General features: G+C 36.4%; 1 protein-coding gene across 1 annotated transcript in view; it reads left to right on the top strand.

The window, feature by feature from the left end:
- The window catches only part of LOC107552970 (myotubularin-related protein 13-like), a 166,719-nt gene that overhangs the window by 64,682 nt on the left and 78,213 nt on the right, over nt 1-23,824 (top strand). The window contains exons 4-9 of the mRNA XM_016235031.1: nt 84-218; nt 2,686-2,796; nt 6,109-6,214; nt 21,002-21,134; nt 21,477-21,585; nt 21,704-21,817. Coding sequence (XP_016090517.1) covers nt 84-218; nt 2,686-2,796; nt 6,109-6,214; nt 21,002-21,134; nt 21,477-21,585; nt 21,704-21,817 — 708 coding nt within the window. The remainder of the gene's footprint in view (nt 1-83; nt 219-2,685; nt 2,797-6,108; nt 6,215-21,001; nt 21,135-21,476; nt 21,586-21,703; nt 21,818-23,824) is intronic.

Below are 23,824 nucleotides of genomic sequence, written 5' to 3'. Positions count from 1 at the left end.
CGAAAAGTACTTCAGCCTCATGGAATTTTATTTATTCCAGACTTTTAAAATTATTCTTGATTTTTTATTTTTCCCTGTTTCAGGGCTCAAAGACGCTGGAGGCAGATGGGGATGTAGCTGAGGAAGAGGAAGAGGATGGTTTGATCCAGCCAGCTCAAATCTTTGCACCCAAAAGTTTGATTCTTGTCTCCAGGCTGGATTACCCAGAAATATTTAGGGTAAACAAAAATCTGTCTGTCTGTTTGTCCATTGCATTTAGCATTTTATGATGTCTCTCGGTGATATACCACCTCTGAAAAAACAAAACAAAAACATTTTGTTCCTAATATATTTTAGTGATGCCAGGAATGTGTAGTTAAAAAAACAAGCTTCATGTCTAAACTTCTGGTTTCCATTGAGTTAAAGATAGAAGATACAGAAGAGAGCAGCCTGTTCTTTAACATATCATTCAATAGGATCCATTTCCTAAGTGACCAGTAACTTTAGTTATTTAGCAAAATCTAATTTTACTCGCATTTTTGATGTGAATCATACATTTATAACTAGGAATTTTCATGCTGTAGCTGGATTTAGGATAATTAAAACCATCACTGGGTTGAGAACGATATTGATAGTCAGCGTTTAAATCATTAAAGTCAAAGATTTATGTCTGCTGATGGAATAAAAACAGGGATTACAGAGACTGAGAGGAATATCACAGGAGCTCAAAAGCAGGAAATCCACTCATTCAAAGTTTTATGCAGACTGCCTGTCTCAATAAAAAAAATATTTTTTTTACATTTTGGCCTACATTCATGTATTTGGCATGAGCTAAGCCTGGGAACAAGTTAGTTGTTTGACCTCTGTCATTGCCAACAAAGTGTATATAACAAAGTATTGAGATGAAATTTTGTTATTGACCAAATACTTATTTTCCACCATAATTTGCAAATAAATTCTTTAAAAATCCTACAATGTGATTTTCTGGATTTTTTTTTCTCATTTTGTCTCTCATAGTTGAGGTATACCTATGATGAAAATTACAGGCCTCTCTCATCTTTTTAAGTGGGAGAACTTGCACAATTGGTGGCTGACTAAATACTTTTTTCCCACACTCTATATATATATATATATATATAGAGAGAGAGAGAGAGATAGAGAGATAGATAGATAGATAGATAGATAACAATTTAAAAGCAAATATAAAAGCATTAAGTGATGTTTGCTAAGGAAGTCATCATTATTACTAATGCTCTTACTTGAGGTTAGGGATTTAAATTGTTTGTGCTATGAACATGAATTATTCCTCAAATTGTTCATTTTGCTGATAAGACTTGTCAGACTTATGATTTTCATTTGAGCATACAATAAAAAAAATCCTTAAGCCCCATTCACACCAAGAACGATAACTATAAAGATAACGATATTAGCGTCCACACCAGCGAATGATATCGTCTCTTTATTCTAAGCGCACATGCGACTGCCGCTTTAAATTCTTGAGCTCGTTACAGCAGGATGGATTCTGATTGGCTGTCAGTGTTTTATCGTTCATCAGCTGGAAAAAAATAGTTTTGAAAGTGATCACAACGATATCGTTTTTCTGTATCGTTATCGTTATAGTTGTGGTGTGAACTATGCTATTCTTTAATATTGAGAACGATTTTTAGAACTATATCTTTATCGCGTTATCTTTAAAGTTATCGTGCTTGGTGTGAACGGGCCTTTAGACTTTCATTGTAGGAGAGACCAGAATATGGACCAACTGACTTGAGTCTGTAATCAACCACTCTGAAAACCTTAACAATCACCTAGAACAATATAGCAACACGCTAGCAACCATGCGGAACACTATAGCAACACCTTAGCAACCGCCCAAAACACTAGCAACACCAAAGAAAGCACTCAGAAAACCCTAAATCACCCAGAACAGTATAGCAACACTCTACCAACACCATAGCAACCACAGAAAACACTAGGAACACCCTAGAAACCACTCAGAAAACCTCAAAATCACCCAGAACAGTATAATAACACCCTAGCAACTACCCACAACACTAGCAACACCATAGCAACCGTGCATAACACTAACAACACCCTAGAAACCACTCAGAAAACCTTAAAATCGCCCAGAACATTATAGCAAAAACTAGCAACCACCCAGATCACTAGCAACAGCCTAGAAGCCACTAAGAAAACACTAAATCACCCAGAACAGTATAGTAGTAACACTCTAGTAACCACCCACAACATTAGCAACACCCTAGCAACCACTTAGAGCACTAGCAACACCCTAGAAACCATTCAGAAACACCCTAGCAACTACCCACAGCACTAGCAAAACCATAGCGACCACACATAACACTAGAAGCACCCTAGAAAGCACTCAGAAAATCTTAAAATCACCCAGAAAATTATAGCAACACCCTTGCAACCACCCAGAGCACTAGTAACACCCTAGAAACCATTCAGAAAACCTTAAAATCACTATAGCAACATCACAGCATTCACACAGAACATTCTAGCAACACCATATCAACCATTAAGAATAACTTTGCAACTGTAGCAATAGAAACACGTTGTTAGGACAACACCAGTATTGTGGCAGCAACTTTTGCACCACTCACATTGACACATTTTTTTGTGTCAGGAAGTGTTTTACATGTGTTTGTGTGTCAGGGACTAGCTGAATGGTTTTTTTCCTCCTAGGGCTGCTTGGGACTGATCTACACCGTATACATTGACAGTCTGAGCTTCCCTCTGGAAGGGCTGGTGGCAAACCTCTTCACATGCTTGGTCCCATTGGGTGGAGGTTCCCAGGTCAGACATTACTTAACCAAAGAATTCCTCATCTGTCTCGAACCCTGACCCCTGTGGATACTCGAGCACACAGAGGGTTAGCCAGGGTTAATTTGTGTACCTGTGTACCTTGAGGAAAGCAGGGTGTCTCATATTGCATTTTGTTTTCATTGGAGACTCCGAGATGTTAATAGGGCTTTAGGGGTCAGTGAAAGAAGCCTGTTGTTTTGTTTTATAGCTAAAATATTACTAAATGTAGCTCTCATGATCTGGTTTGTGCGCTGCAGTTCTTTACTTTTGTGCGTCTCATTTTTCTTTTTGGTATCTGATTTTCTTAAAACAGCAGATTTGTCCTTAAAATATGTTTTCTCTTTAAACACAGTTTCTAAATCCACTCTTTACTGTACCCTGCACTCATATAAATCAAGCTAAATGAATAAATCACCAAATAGATATTGTTAAATAATCTATAAATTGGTTTCAAGGGAAATATATGCAGTCCGCAGAGTTTTGCAGGCTCTCGTGTTGAAATCGCATTGTTTTTGATGTAATTCACCATTACATTTACTAATTCCTCCAGAAACTATTATTTTCCCCAGCTGGTTTGTAGCATTATGGTTATCAAACAGGGTGTCATTTATAAACAGACCCCAGGGGAGGTATATATATTCATCTTTCAGTGTGAGTCTAACTCTATCCACTTGGAATGTGTCATGAGACTTCAGCGCACATCTGTTCATGAAACAGTCCATGTGCATCTTATTTGCTCTGTTTAATACACGTCTGCTGTTTCTTACAATACAAGAGCCGAGATCTACAAAAAAATAAATAAACTTGGTAAACCTACTAAAGTCTAGAGAGCTGTCTCACTGTTCTATTGCTTCCAGAGGGTTTATGTATAAGTTTAAGTGTATAAGTTTATATATATAAGCAATAAAAATTATATTATTTGGTATATATAAATATATAAAATTATATATATATATATTGTATATATATTATTATATACTTGGAACTTGACAGATCCTTTAACTTCCCAGTTCACCCAATTTTGGAAACTGAGCTGCAACAATGGGTTATTTAGAACTCATCACAGTTGCCAGCACATTAAGGCTACGTTCACACTGTCAGTTTTTGGGATTGACAACCGCATTCTCTTTACAGGTGTGAGTCTCGAAATGTCCCGTTCACACAGCAGCATACAGTTGTGTTTAGAATACTGTCTGTATGAACGTGCAACAGGAGTCAAGCCCGTATTCCTTACTAGTAACCATAGGGACAGTGACCAAAGTAAAATCAAAGATGGCGACGTCCATAAAACTGAAAGTCTCATAACTTTCTGACACGACAAGAGTCCAATCGAGCCGCTCGTTCGTTAGTCAAATCTTCATTAACCGACAGCAGCTTTTATATTTGGATAGAGAGCAGAGCATTTGAATCGCGCGTAGAACACAAAACTGACGGGAGCTCTGGTGGAAAACTAAAATCTAAAAAGATCTAAAAATTTCAGATGACACGCTGCTCATTTCTCTGTCACTGTAAGTTACCGAAAACACGCACCACATGGTTAGACGCGCATGGTTTGCTGTGGCAGAACGACTTCCTCTCGCACGGTATGACGTGACAGACAACTGGTTGTCCAGTCCTGTTCCATTCACACAGCGTATGTGTTCCGAGAATGCGGTTGTGAGTCCTGAAAATTTATGGGTGTGCATTCACATGCTCCTCGGATGCTCTCATTTCCCGAGTTGTGCTTCCCTTACTCTAAGGCTAATAAATGTAGTTCACGATCTGGGTCATTATTAAAAGGGGTCATATGATGCGATTTCAAGTTTTCCTCTCTCTTTGGAGTGTTACAAGCTGATTGTGTAGATAAGATCCCTGAAGTTGCAAAGACTAAAGTCTCAAAACCAAAGAGATATTCTTTATCAAAGGTAAGACTGTGCCACGCCCCCCTAAAACGGCTCGTTCTAACACGCCCCCACATGTCTACGTCACGATGTGGGAAGATTTGCATAACGCCGCCCAAATGTTCACGCAAAGAAAGAAGGCGTAACTTTTATTCTCGCTGTAGTATTGTTGTTGCCGCCATGTCGTGAAGACGGTGTGTTTTGTTGTGAAAGTGAAACTACTTTGTTTGGCCTTCCAAAAGAGGACGATATCCGCTTCGTCATGCCTGGAGCTGATCCGAGCTGGTCGCTGAGGAAATAACTTCGCGCTGTGGATCACCGGATCGGCTTTCACCGTGGACGAAGCGGAGTCCAGCCCGGGGTCGTCACATGTGGTTGCCGCAAGCCCGCCGGCCGCTCTTTCGTCGAATCTGCCGGCCGCCGCTTACTCAAGGCCGCCGTGTGTGACAATGTGTTTCGTTGTGAACGCGAAACTACTTTGTTTGGCCTTCCAAAACAGGACACGACTAAAACTCAGTGGTTAAGTTGTATTTACAACACTGTTCCAGAACACTTCAACCCAAATATTCAGATGTGTGCAGCACATTTTATGGAGGACTGCTTCCTGATCCTGGTAGAGTAGACTACAATGCCGGCTGTTCTGACTCACAGACTGTAAGTACATTTTTTATATATAAAGAATTTGCCACTGATGATTCAAACGCGAGTTTTGAGCAGTGTAGAGTAGCGCTTGTTGTTTGTCATTTCTCCGATCACAAATGCAGACATGGTTTTATGTTTACACGGCACGATGCAACACATAAAATAACAGTATAAGTCATTATAATCCGTAATTATGTCCCCACTGGATGCAACAAATGCCTCATTTATAATGGGTTTTAATGTTTTTGTCTCGTCGCTCCAGCCGGACACGGCATCAACAGTATGGTAGAGGCGGAACATTTCCGTCACACGCTTGAGGTATTAGGCCAATCACAACGCACTGGATAACTGGCCAATCAGAGCACACCTCACTTTTCAGAACGATGAGTTTTGTAAAAATCGACACGTTTCAGAAAGGCGGGGCATAGAGGAGAAACAATAATGTACAATATGTGGAAAATAATGTGTTTTTTTAACCTTAAACCGCATAAACACATTTCACTACACCAAATACACAAAATAATGTTATTTTTAGCAACATCATATGACCCCTTTAAAATAGTGTTACTGTAGAAACATATATCCTTAACATTTTAAGTTAATGTCAGTTAAACATTAATAAATTAAATGATAAAATTAATAATTAAAAATGTTTATTTTTAATATGCTTCAGCCTGTATTGTACTTTTTGTGTAGCTCTGAGGTGTTATTTGGTATTCATTGTTAATGTATTTACATTATGCATTTGTCCAGACCAGAATTTTTGTGTTGATGTTTTCAGAAGCTCTTTTCACTGGGAGCAGGGGACCGGCAGCTCATCCAGACCCCACTCAATGACACTCTGCCAGTCAGCGGTAAAAGTGTAGCGCTCCTCTTCCAGCAGTTAGGTGGGTATCTGTGACTTTTATTGGTGTAGACCAGTAGTATACTGTATACAGTGAATATTGTATAGGATACTTCTTCCATGTCAGTTCTTAACTAGTCTCTGATGCATTTTTTTTTATCTTTTCCATATTTATGCAGATATCTCCTGTCCTTTATAGTTCCGCTTAATGTCCCTTCCTGTAAACATGTTTTTGTACAGAGGAGTCATATGAGAATAATAGAGGAAAACAGGGGCAATTGAAACATTTTTTGTAACATTTCCAGACAACTCAAATACAATTACAAACCTACCTGATGTTATTTATATATATATATATTATATATATATATTTTTTTTTTTTAGTGCTGGGCAACAATTAAATTTTTCCATCGCGATTAATCGCATAGTTATGCACAAAATTCAATAATGAATTCAAAAGTAGTGTATTGTGCACTTTTTCATTTAAAAGTACTGCTATATGAACAAAAGTGCAATAATATTTGGTTTGCAGACACTTTAAACAAATAAGGTGCTTTATTCCTTTTACATAGTAGCAGTTAAAATATTTTTTGTAAATCTCAACTTATAACATTAATGTAATCAAATTAAATATAAAACCAAAGCTATTTGCCACTGACAGGGCATTAATGTTTTTATAGAAAATATTTTATAGTTTGTTATAGGAAAGAGTCCAGAGCCTCGATCATTACATTATATCCAGTGTTGGGAAGGTTACTTTGGAATTGTAATGGGTTACATATTACAAGTTACCCTATTTTAAATGTAATAGTAGTGTAACTTTTTCAATTACTTTATTAAAGTTTTCTAAATTTCTAATGAATGTTTATTTGCAACTGTTAATAATTTTCAAACATTTACACCATGCAGGGTTAACCTTACAGTAGTGCTCAACACTAGACTTTCAAAATCCTTCATCACTTGAATTAAGATGATCAAATTTGAACACATCCACCACAAAATCAGACTTTAGTACTGCCTTTTACTTTGAGATTGATCTGAAGTTCAATGCAGATTTAAAATCATAAGAAATAGTTAAAGGTGCAATAGGTGATTGTCTTCAGAAACATTTTTTTGTTATGCTGGTTGATAGCATAACAAAAATCTGTTGCTATCTTCACATCCCGATAGCAATCATTAAGTTAAGTGGTCTACATTTATTTATCTGTATTTATATATTCTGTGGAAGGCGTAGGACCAAGAATTGTTCGTCCAATCAAAACGTTCGGTCCGAGCGATTTAATTGGCTTTCATACCTGCCTGTCAAGTTATGTATTAGCATACCTCTGCGCACCCGGTTCGCGCAGACCAGATACGTCATCAGCGCGTTCACGCACACTGTGCAGACAGAGTGAGAATGGCAGACAAACATCAACAACCCGATCTTCCTTCCTGGTATTGTAGTAAAGTTTTCTCACCGGTGAATGACGCATGATGTAGCCCAGCAGTTCCCAATTCCAGTCCTCGTGCCCCCCAACCAGCTCTTTAGAAGTGAGCTATGTGCATGAACTGTGTTCCGATCGATATGATCCCTACACAGTGTTCATTGCTCCCTACTCACTGAGCAGGCGAAATCAAGCGAAATGAGCTGTTGAAGTTTACTTCACTTCGGAACATTCATTCGCAAATTTGTGCTGCGCAGCATCTTCACACACAGGCGAAACTTACTAGAGAAGTGTGAAGGACCGGAATTGGGAACCGCTGATGTAGCCTATTGTAGTAATGTTGTCTCTGGTATTCTGGTCTGTGAGCGTATATGCGTTCAGGAGGCGTGGCTTTGGACGGTGATTGCAGGGAGGGTGGGACGTTCACTTTCAGTGCTATCAGGCTAAAGTTAGCATTTTCCAAGATCTCCTACTGCACCTTTAAGATAAGAAATAGTTAATAGATAAGAAATCTTTGCATAACTACAGGAAACACTGCATCTAACAATGGTTTGGAAAAAAAATAGTTAATTAAAAAGTAATAATAAATAAAAGCATATACATCAACTCAAATACAGTTATCTAATAAGCATGTGTCCTATTCTGTGTACTAAACTCCTGAAACATTAGTGTCTCTTTAAAACATTGGTGTCTCTTTGTGACGATAGTTTTCTCAAAATAAGTAAAATGCTCATGAAGTGACACAGTTCTAGAGATTGTTTATGTGTTCATGTTCTCATATATTGAGGTAGCAGAGGCTGAAAACACTGCAAGCTTCAGTAGGGCCTATGTGTAGTAAATTAAACCGCATGTCTGCACCATTAATTTCCACGAGGGGTGGACTGGGAAAAAAATTCCAGTCTGGGAAATCTCACACTCATACACCCACAACCCTATTTTTTGTGTGGACCTCACATAAAAAGGTTTACATCCTTAGGTTTGGGACATGCAAAATAATTAAAAGTTCTGTCCTGAACTGCACCTTCAGTTACATTTTTATTTTGCCCTGATATCTATCTCTCTCATGACTTTAATACTCAAGATTTAACAAAACTATACTTTCAAAATTGCCTACGTCAAAATGAGTACATCACTACAATATCTTTATAGAAAAAGTATATATATATATATATATATATATATTATAAGCCGATATATATATTTTTTATTATTCTGTGGCTTCCATAAACCTACACTACAAAAGGATTTCAAGTTAAGAAATTTAAGATAAATTCCAAGAAGTTCGTAAGAATATCCTTAAGTGCAATTTTTGAAAAATTCTTAACTTCTCAAAATATGTTCTTAAGAACATCTTTTTTTTTTAAGAAGAAAATAACAGTCTTTATCAGACTGAATACATGGCTGAAGACGCACTTATAAACTTTTATATAAGCTTTTTGTCTTTTTGTGCTTCCTGCAGATTACTCTAATAATCATATTAAGTGTGCACACTATTTTCATCGTGACCTGCTTGACTGGCACTCGACTTCGTGTTTTTAATGCGCCGTGTTTTTGAACAGTTTAAAGAGCCTGTCTCAAGCTGCAGCGATCTGATTCATTCATTCTTGTGCTGTTTCTGCACTCTCTTCTGAGTGAAAGTTTGGTATGTGTGTTATTTGGTATGCGTGTTATTATTTTTAAGATTCTTTTCAAGAATTTGAATTCTTTTTAAGTTTTATATTAAGAACAATATTAAGAAAAAAGATAAAAACATTCTTAAGAATTTTTGGGAATACAAAATATTCTTAACTTTTTTTAAGTTACAAAAATAAAAAGATTGCAGTTAAGAAGACTTTTTTTTTTCTTCTTAAGAATGTTTCGTGAATCCGGCCCCAGGATTACACAAATGTGTGCACTTCATTTCAGCCATTAAATCAAACAGGAGACATGCCAAATACTAAAAAAATCTGACATTCATTTGTTTTCATTTCAACTCTTTCACTCAAATTGATATGCTGATAATATAATTGCTAATGGAAACATTTGTATTCAGTTTGAAGAATGAAGTACATAAAACAAACCTGTTGATAGATTTGTTTTCTGTTCTTACACGAAAAAAGTCTGTTTTCCCATGCACATATTACTTGATGTAGCGCCACTGTGATCAAGTCACATTGGCTGCACCTTTCGTTCTGTATGCAGAAAAGCAAAAGCATAAGCATTTCTTTCCACTCAAAGAGCTTTCACAACCTATGAATGCACCGATGGTTTTTGAAAGGGTGCAGTGATCAGTCAAATGTGTCAGATTTTGAAACACAAAGACAAAAAATAAGTTTCAAGACAAACACCGTTTTCATTTTGAAAGATGAAAATAAGTTGCTTATTATGAAAGAATGGTGTTGCATGGCAGTCTTAAGTCGTGACCTGCAGAGGAATGTACTAATGGTGTGCATGCTGTTCCATGTTCAGCTGGAACACAGTACACAGCATTTGGACAGATGTGCACGCATCACTTTATAACAGATGCATTATGTCGTACTGCAAATCAGTCTTAGACTAATTAACACCACATTAACTTCCTTAAGGCCTTTTGTCAGCATGTAAGATTAGACTTTTCAAATTGAACAAACAGAGCACATGTTGTAAATCTGTCAAATAAAATCAGAATATTTAATTCGGCTCTCAGTATTTTCTTCACCCTGTGTTGTGCAACTGGAGAAAGTACTTTTACGTGTTTTATGTCATATAATATCGTCTGGTTTGTAATTATACTGTGTACTATTTTTAGTATTGGTCATGATTTATTTTGGCCAGAATTTTACTTGAACTATTCAACTTTGAAGTGGACTAATGTGGAGTTTTTCATTACAGTACAAAAATTTTTTTTTACGGATTTATGTAGATCTCTTACTAAACAATCCCTTCAGAGTTTTTTTACAAACATGATGACCCTTAAAGCAGCATGGTCTTTTTGATTTGAGCGACAGTCGCCTTGTCATCTTAAAGGGTGAATCTCACTAAGCCTGTCAAGCACTGGATCATATTTCACCCCAAAATCTTAATGCCCCAAACAAGAAAAAGGATTTATATGAAGAAAATTAAGCTCAGTTTTTGGACCGATAAGATGATTAAGAAAAATTCCAATCTCACAATTCTCATTGCCTTAATGCTATATATATATATATATATATATATATATACACACACACACAGTTCTGGCATGAAACTATAGATGCCGCAGTCCGATAGGTCTAACTAAATCTGACCTAATGACATCAATATCACTTTGCACAGCTGATTGGTTTTCTCCTGTATCGGTAGCCAATGAGCTTGCTGCTCAACATTCAAATATATGACTAGTGCTTGCCGTAGCAGTTGCAGCTTGCTTCAGAAACCCTCCACCTTCCCCAGCTCCACCTGTATAGATCTGCTACGATGTGATTCATGTATGCTATATGGGGGTTATTTCATGTATGCTATATTTGCAGCAGCAGTATTTCTTACATGCTCACAGCAACATGTTGTGGATGTTAGTGTTGGGCGATATAGTCATTTTTCAAATCGTCATATCGCCAGCCCATGAGATCGCCAATGCACGATATTATCGTGTGTGCGTGCGTGCATGGGTGGAGACAAGAGAGAGACTCTCTGTACTTATCATTGGCTATTTCATAACTATGTGGTGTTTTAAACCGCGTGGGTGTGCGAGAAAGCCTATGAAAGCACCAATAATTGAAATAATATACTTTCAAACATACTGATAAACTAACATGTTAAATATAAAAAAAATATTTAAAACAACTATTTCATATATATTCGGATTCATCAGTCATACATCGCTATTAGGACCGCAAGTCCTGTGACAAGTTTGCCGCATCAGAGCACGAAAGTTATCAGTCTAAAAGGTCTGCAGTCAACCATGAAAATCAAAAGTAGATTTATTTTAAAGACCAACAGTTTATCACTAAATATTGTACATAAACGAACATGTTAAATATAAAAGTATTTAAAACAGGTAAGTTCATATATTTGGAGTAAAGTTCAATTGAACGGATACAGCGCTCAGGACCGTGCGCCCCATGACGAGCCCAGCGCACAGCCACAGAAACAAGAATGAAATGCATTCTAACGTAACTGTGGCATTAAACTCAGTTAGTGAGGGCTCGGTTAAAATATTGCACATATATAGGCCGTTCAGATTACTTGTAAAAATGCAATGAAATACCTTATATCAGCAGACGATATACGTCTGTGTTTGTTGTTGGAGACTCCTTCACCGGCTACAGGCTCTAATCCTCATTTGCGCGAGTGTGAAATGCGGTGCTGAAGTGAAATAGTGGGGCAATTTGATAATAATAGCCGAATTATAATAGGCCGCCTAATAATAATAATAATTTAATACATTTATAGGAGAACGGGGCATGAAAACAAAAAAAAAATTTAATCGGTTCACTCCGAGCAGAATCGATATTTTAATGATTCTGTTCCGGCATTCCTCTGTATTATTACCGTTCCATAATTTTTTTTAAACAAATTTCTTTGCCTTAAATAATAATAAAGTACAGCGTTTTCTTTACTCAAAAAGAAAAAGAAAGAAAAAAACAGGACGAGATTTGGTAACGTTAGCCTATAACTCGCTGCGCTTAGTCACAGCCTATACAGCATCATCTTTTCTAGATTTTGGCCAAATGTAGGCTACTAAACAAAAGAAAAAAACCTATCAACACTTTAAAGACAGTAAAGTATTTTTAAGATATTTAAAAATGTTTGCTGCATTGTTAAAAAAAACGCTACTTGTATAAGATTGCGTTTTGAGAGTGAAAAAAAACATAAGTAGCATATAGGCTCATGTCGCATTTTATTAGCCCTATTACATTCAGAAATAATGTAGGCTAAAATGCCGGTAGGCTAGAGCAAAATGTTTACAAGCATTATAAACACAGTTATTCGTTTCTCTCCACAATAAATCCTCTAAAGTTAAGGCTATGTGTTTAGGCTATAAAAACGCCAATCCAAAAACAAATTGATTTAAGGTGGAACTGATGCCTACATCTCTCATTCGACACAAATCCAAATGTTTCCATATTCGCGATGTATCGGGATGCTAAAATATTATTGGTTATAGGCTAGGCTTTGTACATTCATTGACTTGAAACATCATCCTTTACATCGGCTATATTAGCACAGTGAGGCGGTGGTCACGCTGAACGCAACAGATTTTGACAACAGAGCAGTGTAACTTTTTATTTGTTTCTTTAACTGTATTTTATTTTGATAATAGCTGCAATGTCGCAAAAATATGTTGTAGGGAGTAGGGATGGGTACCAAAACCCGGTATTTAATCGGTACCGGGGCTAAATTATGAAAGACCGGAGTACCGATAAGCTCTGACGTTAACGGTTCTGCTATCGGTACTGGAGAAATTAAGAAAACACATAAATGTATTATTGCTATAGATACATTGTCTTGCAAATTCTGTCTCACCAGAGTCGCCAGCTGTTTTTTTTATGCAATAATATTCAAACATTTGTCTATGATGCCTTTTTGCTATTCGCAACTCAGAAGCGAGATCACCCTCGTGCGGAGGAGCTTCAGCACGCACAACATGAAAGCCCTGCTTAATTATCATAGAGGAGAGAACTAAACATTCAAACGTCTGCTTACACTTTAGGCCTGTGGCTGTTTTATTAAGCTATTTTTATTTTTTATTTAGATTTTGGCTTATAAGGATTATAGCCGCGTTTCTTTTAGCGCAACTTTTTACCCTTCACAGGAAATTCGCGCATTCATTCCTCCCTAAAACCCAAACGTAAAAGTCAGAATCAGGTCAATTGGTGATAGTTGAAAAAAGACCGTCTTTACTGTTGCTAAATTGCGGGACATGTTTGATAATAAAACGTTGAAAGCACAATCCGCATAAGAGACGCTGTTCCTCAGGCTGAAATGTGTGCACGCGACGCGCTCCAAAACGGACAAGCTAATTACATATTATTGCTATAGATACATTGTCTTGCAAATTCTGTCTCACCAGAGTCGCCAGCTGTTTTTTTTATGCAATAATATTCAAACATTTGTCTATGATGCCTTTTTGCTATTCGCAACTCAGAAGCGAGATCACCCTCGTGCGGAGGAGCTTCAGCACGCACAACATGAAAGCCCTGCTTAATTATCATAGAGGAGAGAACTAAACATTCAAACGTCTGCTTACACTTTAGGCCTGTGGCTGTTTTATTAAGCTATTTTTATTTTTTATTTAGATTTTGGCTTATAAGGATTATAGCCGCGTTTCTTTTAGCGCAACTTTTTACCCTTCACAGGAAATTCGCGCATTCATTCCTCCCTAAAACCCAAACGTAAAAGTCAGAATCAGGTCAATTGGTGATAGTTGAAAAAAGACCGTCTTTACTGTTGCTAAATTGCGGGACATGTTTGATAATAAAACGTTGAAAGCACAATCCGCATAAGAGACGCTGTTCCTCAGGCTGAAATGTGTGCACGCGACGCGCTCCAAAACGGACAAGCTAATTACACTTTGAGCTTCGGGCGCATCCAAACGATCAAATACACATAAAATATGTCAAAATGGCCGGTTTGGAGAGTATTTACTTAATAAACACATTTTATGTCTTAAGTGGATGAGAACAGTTGGGAGAAAATCCGATGTGTGTCAATACATTGTCTTAACGTGACAGACTGGTGCTTGGGCCATCAGTTAATCAAACAACAAAATGCAAAGACAAAATCACTCACAGCTCTTAAACTGAATTACGTTATAGCTCTAATAAGTATTAATTTATCAATACATAGTGAAAACTGTAATTACTTAACTTACTTGTAATACTTAATTACTTGTAATTACTTACCTGAACAGTAATGTTAGTTGACCTTCATGGAAAAATGAAAGCACTGTTTATTTCATTTCATTTGTACATTTGTTTTATTGTATTTGACAGTTTGTTATATATATAAACAAAACGTACCGATAAGAATATCGTTAAAGTAACGACTCGATAAGCAGTATCGGTAAGAGTAGTAATACCGTTAAAACCTTAACGATACCCATCCCTACGCCTGAGGCACCAGCCCGATGGTCATACCAACGCTGGTTGGTTATACAGATAGAAGCAAGACATTATTCAAAACTGTCAAGCTTTTGCAAAATAAAGAAAACTGTAAAGCTTTTGCAAAATAAAGAAAACTACTTTCTGCTGTCTCGTTTTCCTTTACGAGAACTTTGGAACGCCTCACAATGAACCGTAACTCAGCACATTTTTTCTTTCGTTTTGTTAATCTGTCAATGATTTAAGTGAAATATATTTTGTGTATATGCCTATATTCCTTTTTATGTAAGCCTATAGTTTTATTCTGTTTTCTCTGTTCACAGAAGCGCTGCAGTTGCGTGTGATCTGTTGAATCCTTCTTACACTGTCCTCGGATAAACTCTAACGCCTATGATGAGTTCACAGCTGAGCCGGCATTTCACTCGTTGGCGTCAGCGCTACATTTGCATAGACCGTACTACTGGAATTCGTGATCAGTTGACAGCAAATTTCAAATATTAAATGGAACGATAAAATAACGTTATTAACCGGTTAATGGCCATTTCAAATTTTCGATTCTGTTCGGAACTATAACATTTGATTTAGTTTCTGTTTCTGGTTCTGTTCCTGTCAAAATTTTGCTCGTTTCTGTTTTTTTTTTTCTTTTTCGTTCCTTGAACCGGTTCAGAGCCCTGTAGGAGAAGGAGCCTAATATCGTCTTGACTATCGACAAAGACATCTGCTATCGTCGATATCTCTGACTATCGTCTATCGGCACTACCCTAGTGGATGTATTGGCAAGTCTCAGTACTTGCTCTGCCGCAGTAGCAGCGTAGCAGATCTATTCCGCCAAGACCAAATACATTAACATTGTCATGTACAACTAGAGAGAGTTGTCATGACAGAAATATATATGTACAATATATAATATAATAATTTTAAATAATTAAAAATAAAATGATCAAATTGTGTATGTGTGTGTACTGTATGTGTATGTGTGCGTATCAAGGTTATTTTCGTAAATGAAAAATAAAAACTAAGACGAAAATGATTGATCAAACCGAAATAAAATAAAAATATCAAAATAACTGAAAACGAAACAAAACTAACAACAGTTATTGAAAAACTAACTGAAATTCAATAATAATTATCAAAAATAAATAATAGTTTTCGTAATCATTACCCCGTTGTGTAAAAATATATGAGCCGTGTGGCGGTTTAGGGAAATAGCTACCTGTAAATGGTGCATCATGCTTGTGAGGTTATCTAACGGAGAGACGCAAAGCAGTTTAAAGCAGAGTCATGCACGGGTCCTGTTTGGTAAACTCGCACCAGCAGTACTTTACAGTACACCAGACCCGTTATCCGACAGCAGCACTAATTTAATTCTGTACCCGAACCGTTTGACATAAAGACCGCAACAAGAACGGCACTCGCATTAAATCTACTACATTTCGTAGGCAAACTTATTTATTTTCTCATGAAGCCTAACACAAGAAATCAAACCAACTTTAGGCATTCTGAGTTTGTGCTTTGAAGAAAAATAGGCAAGCCGCGCAACATGGTAATTAACAGAAAAAAATATATATATTAAAATACATATACATACACTACCTTTCAAACATTTGTGGTCGGTAAGATTACCACAAAATAAAATAAATAAGATTAGAAGTAAAATAGTAATATTGTGAAATGTTATTACAGCTTAAAAGAACTTTTCTATTTTGATATTTTTTTAAATCGAATTTATTGCTGCGATCAAACTGAATTTTCAGCATCATTACTCCAGTCTTCAGTGTAACATGATCCTTCAAATATCATTCTAATATGCTGACTTGCTGCTCAAGATTTCTTATTACATTTACTACATTTCTTATTATAAGTGTTAAAAACAGATTTACTGCTTAATATTTTTTGTAGACGCTGTTACATTTTCTTTAGGATTTTTTGAGGAATAGAAAGTTTAAAAGAACAGCATTTATTTGAAATAAAATCGTATGTCTTCACTGTCACTTCTGATAAATTTAATGTGTCCCTGCTGAATAAAACTATAAATTTTTTCAAAAAGAAAGAAATATATATATATATAGAGAGAGAGAGAGAGAGAGAAAATATGTTTTACTGGAATTTCTGCTTTTTCTCAGACCACATTCAAGGAAAAGACAAAAACATTATCTCATGCTTTCCAAGATGTCTCAAGACATCTGTGAGAAACAAACGACCGTCCTGGATGCCTGTCAAGATCATTAGTACCTGCTCTTTGTCCTGCAATAGAAAGTTCACAAGTGGGTTTGTAAGACAGCCATAGTCTGACCCAGCAGGGGAGAAAACACCATCCCAAATACCATTCTATGTGCATGGTCTCTGATAAGAGCATCATGTCGATGTCTCATCCTCTCAGATACGCAGCACTTCTGGGACTGATCTTAAGGTTACCCAAGCCTGTAATATCCAAGCAACATGCCGACCTACATGAGCTAATAAAAATGTCATCTTGAACTCTTTGTATAATTAATGCTCTACCTCATCTCCATTGTTCTCCTCTGTGAATCAACAACAGATTTATCAGTGATCAGGCCTCTATGGCTCAGAGCTTGTCCTTGGTTAGACTGCATATTTTCAGATGGGTTATGTCAACATTAGTGACCTATAAAAAGCTGCATTCTAAAATGCTGCTGTTGTCTGCCATTCATTTATGCTTTACCATGGATTCACGCACTTGTTTTGTCTTTTGTGTGGCAATAATGTCTTTACGCTCAGCTTCAGGTGCTTTTCAAAAGCGTTTCCTCTCGCAGGCTGTAAAAGGACATCATTGCCAATAACTTTATCCACACTTCCTTTGTCTTCGAGTGAGGCCTGTCTGCGTGGCCATCTGTGCAGTTTTAGGTTGTTTTAATCTATTTATTTATTAATTTTATACCGTTGGATAAAGTATAAAATAGTAATGATCTTATAAAGTAGACAAATGAGCATCTGGCTTAAGGCTGCAGTGGTAGATGAATATGATGGAGTAATTCTTCATCATTTACTCACCCTCAAGTTGTTGGTAACCAAACAGTTGACATTAGCCATTGACGTCCATAGTATGGAAATAGAAAAATATAATGGAAGTCAATGGCTACCATCAACTATTTGCTTACCAGCATTCTTCAAAATATCTTCTTTTGTGTCCAACAGCTGAAAGAAATTCATACAGGTTTGGAACAACTTGAGGATAAGTAAATGATGACCAAATGTAAATTTTTGGCTAAACTATCCCTTTAAATACCATGTCTATTAAGCCAGATGCTCATTTATCTACCTTTTAAGATCATTACTATTTTATGCTTTATCCAATGATGTATAATTAAAAAAATAAATGGATTAAAACAGGCTAAATTTAAGCTAATATTAAGTAGCATACATTTTAGACACAATATTGTCGAAATCCAGTTCCAAAAGAGTTACAAACAGAATCACAACATAACATAGTGGCGCTTCGTTCTTGAATAATTCAGCATTTTTTAACGAATCGAGTCAGTGATTTGGTGACCTATTCCTTTAGTTTCATATGTAAAGTAAAATTACAATTTTTCCAGCATTTCATTTTTCTGCACTGTAAAAATTATACCCAGTGTGCATTCAACACGTTTTGTATTTAAACATTTTTTTTTAATAACATTATATATGCAGTTGTTAACATCTAAATGCCACTTCATAAGCAGCTTCTATACCACCTCTGCAGTGCAACGATGCATTTCGCTGATTTCATTTGATTGGTAACAGCTCTATAATATCTTATTCTCATTGCATTGAAAAAATCAAAAACATTTAATGAAAGGGGACACAGGTTAGAAAGTTGCCTTTATGAAGGTACAAAAATTGCCTCTGGAAATCGATTTAAATTTCACCCATTAATGCAACCGTTCTGGAAAAGTTTCTGTCACTGCTTATAGGTTTGAGATTATTTTTCAGTTTTTATCCTGCAAAGTGTCTTCCATTTTGCTTTTATAGAAATGGCCACCCTACCTAAAATAAAGAAACATGTTTGCCATTATAAAGCTCAGTGATTATTGTTTGCAACTTTTTCTGTATCTCTCTGTGCATGGGTCAGAAATGTGTAGCCGTTCCAACAGATAAGTCAGTGTCACAAGGTCAAGAAGAGTTTTACTGGATGGCTTGCAAACAAGATTATGAAATGTGTTGTTGTATTTTTGGGGCAGAAGATGACACTGAGATTCCAAGGAACGTTCGGAAGCAACTATGTAGTCGTTGCTGTAGGCACCCTAGCAACCGCATAGCAGCATGCTAGAATCCAGTCAGACCATGACGATTCAGCATGTCACACATTCACGATGACTTGTTGCGTTTCTAAAACAGGTCGAATGGAATGACAAGTATGCAATTGACTTCATGTTCTTAAATATTTCATCCTCTCTTTGCTCATTTTTGGACAGACAGTGTGAATTTTCATATCTTGTTCCTGTTTATTGGTGCATATCAGAGTTTGACACGGACATAATGGGAACGCTGACCCCAGCAGCGCTGCGGATACATCTGTTAATGGCTGGCTGTCTCCGTTTTGTGATTAATAGCCTCAGTGGTATGTTGATGACAAACAAAAACAGGAACTGTAAACTTTTATCTCTTGCTCTCTTCTCCGATTCCCGTTGAGGAGTTTTTCTGTATAATTTATGTCGCCATTACATACTTGCCATTCTCAGGGCTTTTTTTGCATCACCATGCTAGAGACAGATATGCAAATGAATAACACCCGCTGATAGCATTGTTTATTTGCATGCGTTCTTGGTGTTGTTTTAGCACCAGATCCACTGATGGAATTACGTAAAAGAATGGAAACAATCCCAGATTTTTCCAGATCCCAGTTTGAACACACTGATAACGACCAGAGGCTTGTACATGATCTTGTTTAGTTTACAGCTTCTTGCCAAATAAGTTAATAAAATCATGAACATGCATTGCTTTTATTATTTTACGTGTAGATAAACTTAAAAATCCTCCTAAAAAAAACAGTCCTTTATAGCAGTAGCCCAAGAAACAAGATGAAGAGTGCAGCAATATTCACTGAACAAAATTATAAACGCAACACTTTTGTTTTTGCCCCCATTTTTCATGAGCTGAACTCAAAGATCTAAGACTTTTTCTATGTACACACAAGGCCTATTTCTCTCAAATATTGTTCACAAATCTGTCTAAATCTGTGTTAGTGAGCACTTCTCCTTTGCCGAGATAATCCATCCACCTCACAGGTATGGCATATCAAGATGCTGATTAGACAGCATGATTATTGCACAGGTGTGCCTTAGGCTGGCCACTCTAAAATGTGCAGTTTTACTGTATTGGGGGGTCCGGGGGGGTCCGAAAACCAGTCAGTATCTGGTGTGACCACCATTTGCCTCATGCAGTGCAACACATCTCCTTCGCATAGAGTTGATCATGTTGTTGATTGTGGCCTGTGGAATGTTGGTCCACTCCTCTTCAGTGGCTGTGCGAAGTTGCTGGATATTGGCAGGAACTGGAACACGCTGTCGTATACGCCAGTGTATTATTATTATTATTATTAACTTACAACCTTTTTAATGGACTAGTTTGCTAACTTGTTTGGAAGGAACATCTGTGCTATGATGGTACATCTATTTTATTAAAAAAATTCCCCGCTCTATTTTTCCTCAAAGTTCTCTCTCATCCAGCTTTTTGGTTTATACTTACTATAAAATGAATCCTGAATTTAGTTTTTACTTGCTATTAATACTTAATTTAGTTTACTAAATTAAGCAGTAACAATCAAGGTCTGTTCATTCTTTATGTAACACTTTGTTTTATACTCACTATAAAAAAAATAAACGTGAGCTAAACTGTTAGTTCTCTCTCGTCCAGCTTTTTGTTTTAAACTCACAATAAAGTTCATCTTGAATTTTATTTATTACATTTGTTTTTGGCTTTTGCTTGTCCTCAATATGAGTAATTTATCATTTCATTAAATTAGTATTTTTATTTAAACAGCAAAAAAACAACAACATTTTTTTAAGTGATAATCTGTTAGTTCTCTCTCGTTTTTGTTTAATACTCACAATAAAATTAAGCTTGAATTTTGTTTAGTAACAATTAGTGGCTTTTGCTGGTCCCCAGTGGGTCTCGATTATTATTTCATAAAATTTGCACTTTTATTACATTTTAAATAATAAAAACAAGTGGTAATAATCAAGATCTAAGATAGTCTGAATGATAATATGATGTTTTTGATATATCGCAATATATTGCATGTATGTATCAGTATAAGTATTGTACTGTGAGGTAGCAGACAGTGCCCAGGTAATAATCTTTGAAGTGTTAGAAGTGGTTTAAAAAAAATCATTCATGTGTTTGTGGTGTTTTTATATGTTCCAGGAATCCAAAATGTTCTTAGTCTCTTCTGTGCGGTTCTGACAGAGCACAAGGTTTTGTTCCACTCTTCCAGCTATCAGAGACTAGGAGAGGCCTGCCGTGCCTTAGAGTCCCTCATGTTTCCTCTTAAGTACAGGTGGGTCAACAACATTGACTGTTACTGATATACCCAGAATAATTGACCTTCAGTTGCCTTGATAACACCATCTTATTTCATTAGCTACATTATTAGCAAATCTAGTTCAAAGTGCGTTGCATAAAAACTAGGACAACTGCTATATCAAATCATGCCCGTCAAAAAAAGCTTGAATTAACGTGTCCTCTTCAGAAATGATAAGCATGTAATTTTGCAAATCGCTCTATTTTTAGTGTCTTTTGCAACAGTATGTACTATTTTTGTGCTCGGTATGTAATAAGAAAAGTCTCGAGATTGCTCGACGTGATGATTGTGGTTGCCTAACTCTCATCTGGACCACAGCTACCCCTACATTCCCATCCTCCCATCTCGACTGCTGGAGGTGTTGAGCTCGCCTACGCCCTTTATCATCGGAGTGCACTCCATGTTCCAGAGTGAGATCCAAGAGCTGGTGAGCTCAAGGCCTTACAGAAAAACATTTTTCAGTCTGCCTTGGTGGTCAGATTCTGGTAACGATGCTCCGTGACTCATTCAGTAATTTCTGATCAGGTTTTGGTTTCTGTTTACAGCTCGATGTGGTCATTGCTGACCTTGACGGAGGAACAATTAAAATACCGGAGTGTATACACCTCTCCCAGCTCCCCGAACCCCTGTTGCACAATACTCAAAAAGCACTGTCCATGGTAAAAAATACACTTTGTACACACACATTATGGTGTAATGTAATTTGTTTACTGTGCAGCTTGGGTTGCATTTAAGTAGACATAGCATGCATATGGTTTTTTATTATTATTGTAAACATTTGTATGTTTAAAAAAATATATATATTATATATATATATATATATATATATATATATATATATAGAAACCCTTAACCCCGAATATAAAAGCTTCACCTGTCCTACACCACTGTGCTTTGGACCAGTGTTATTCTTAAAGACGTTGAGGATGGAGCTTTTACTTTTTTAAGATCATACAATATAAGTCTTACGTATTGTTGCTGTCCAATGAAAAACACTAATTTCTGCTTTTGGTAATGTTGACTTTTACCATAGACAGAATGCACTCTCTTTCTACTGTTTGAATTGTGAAATTCCATTAAAAGGGATTTATAATCAGGTTTTCTGTATAACTATTATCTTGGTTGGCCTTGAAAAGTGAATGTCTAAACTAGGGTTGTGCCGATAGATGATAGTAACCTGTATCGATGATAGTCAGAGGCTTTCAGATTAGTCATTGCTGAAACACCGGAGTTTTGTTGAGTGCACACGCTTGCTGACTGAATTCTGCTCTTGTGTATTCTCTAATCATAAACAACAAAGTCCAGATGTACAGTACGTGTGACGCAAGTATAAGAGATTTATTCATCATACAGTGTAGACCGCTTCACTGATTATAACGGGAGTGTTATTTAAAAGTGCATAAGCTCGCTCTAGATTGATGTCAGTGATGTTCTTTGATAATGTAAATGCTCGTTTTCTGTAGCTGCTGTTTGAATAACTGAGGAAATGTTAGCATAATTTAATAACTTGCAATGTTTTTTATTAAATTGTTATAGTTAAATACAAATTCAGTCATATTAAAAATATTTTATGACATGATTTCCATATGCTACTTGACAAAATATATAATGTGTAGAAAATAGACCAACATTAGGCTGCTTTAAGCCTTATCCTGGAGTTGGTTCACTCTCCAGCAGCTCCAACTAAGTAAGTAAATAATTAAATAAATTAGCATGATAATATTGTGTATTGGCGATCTCACAGGCTGATTATGGAGCATATCGCCCAACACCTGTCTAAATTGTGCATGTTCTGGTTTTCTTAGCTGTCTGTAGTTCAGGGGTCTCCAACCTTATTTCATTCAAGAGCTACCTTTTGAAAAATAAAAGTGACTGAGAGCTGCCTGTGTTATACAATACTTAAATCTCTTAAATAATGTATCAGTCCAAACTGTTATACACTGTATTATTAAAATGTGCTGGAAATGTTCAAAAATGACTGATACACACAATGAAATCATTTCACGTTTTGTCGAAAACCAACAATTAAAATTAGCAGCACTAAGCACTTTTTGTCTGCATGAACATTGAAATAAAAACATTAAAAACAATGGCCAGATTTTAACCTAACAAAAAATATTCGTAACATGCTATCTACTGACATGTACTACATGTTCAAATAAAGTTTTGGCCAAAATATTTTTTATAAAATGAAACCCCACATTTCAGCTTTTTTTTTTCTTTTCTTTTCTTTTATGGAAAGGATGAGTCAGAATGTTAAATTAGATTTTATCTGCTCCATAAACTGTTCTACATAAGTTAATATGCATTCTAAAAATCTCAACACTTCGGATGACAAGGTAGCCTATGTTCCATCGACCAGTTAATTTTTACAACAAAAATTTGGTTTGATTTTTGCATTGGTTTGAACAAAAACAGCAGACAGGCTGAATGAAAATGCAACTCTACTGTCTGACAGCAGGTGGCGCTTAAGGAAAAGCAGAAATAGCTGTTTCCCAGTAACCGCTGTAAACAAAGCAGCGCTGCACTTATAAACACTGCTCTATTAGACATTACACAGTGGGAAAATGAAAAGTAAATGCCATTGAAACTTTTCTGAAGACAGTCAATTCCCTATTATGTATTCATAGAGTTCATTAAATCACTTCATATAATTTCTCTCAGCA

The sequence above is a fragment of the Sinocyclocheilus grahami genome, unplaced genomic scaffold, assembly GCF_001515645.1.
Source record: "Sinocyclocheilus grahami isolate Dianchi unplaced genomic scaffold, SAMN03320097.WGS_v1.1 scaffold462.1, whole genome shotgun sequence".
Classification (NCBI taxonomy): Eukaryota; Metazoa; Chordata; class Actinopteri; order Cypriniformes; family Cyprinidae; genus Sinocyclocheilus; species Sinocyclocheilus grahami.
The sequence above is the reverse complement of the archived record's forward strand: the minus strand, read 5'-3'. Positions and strand labels throughout refer to the sequence as shown.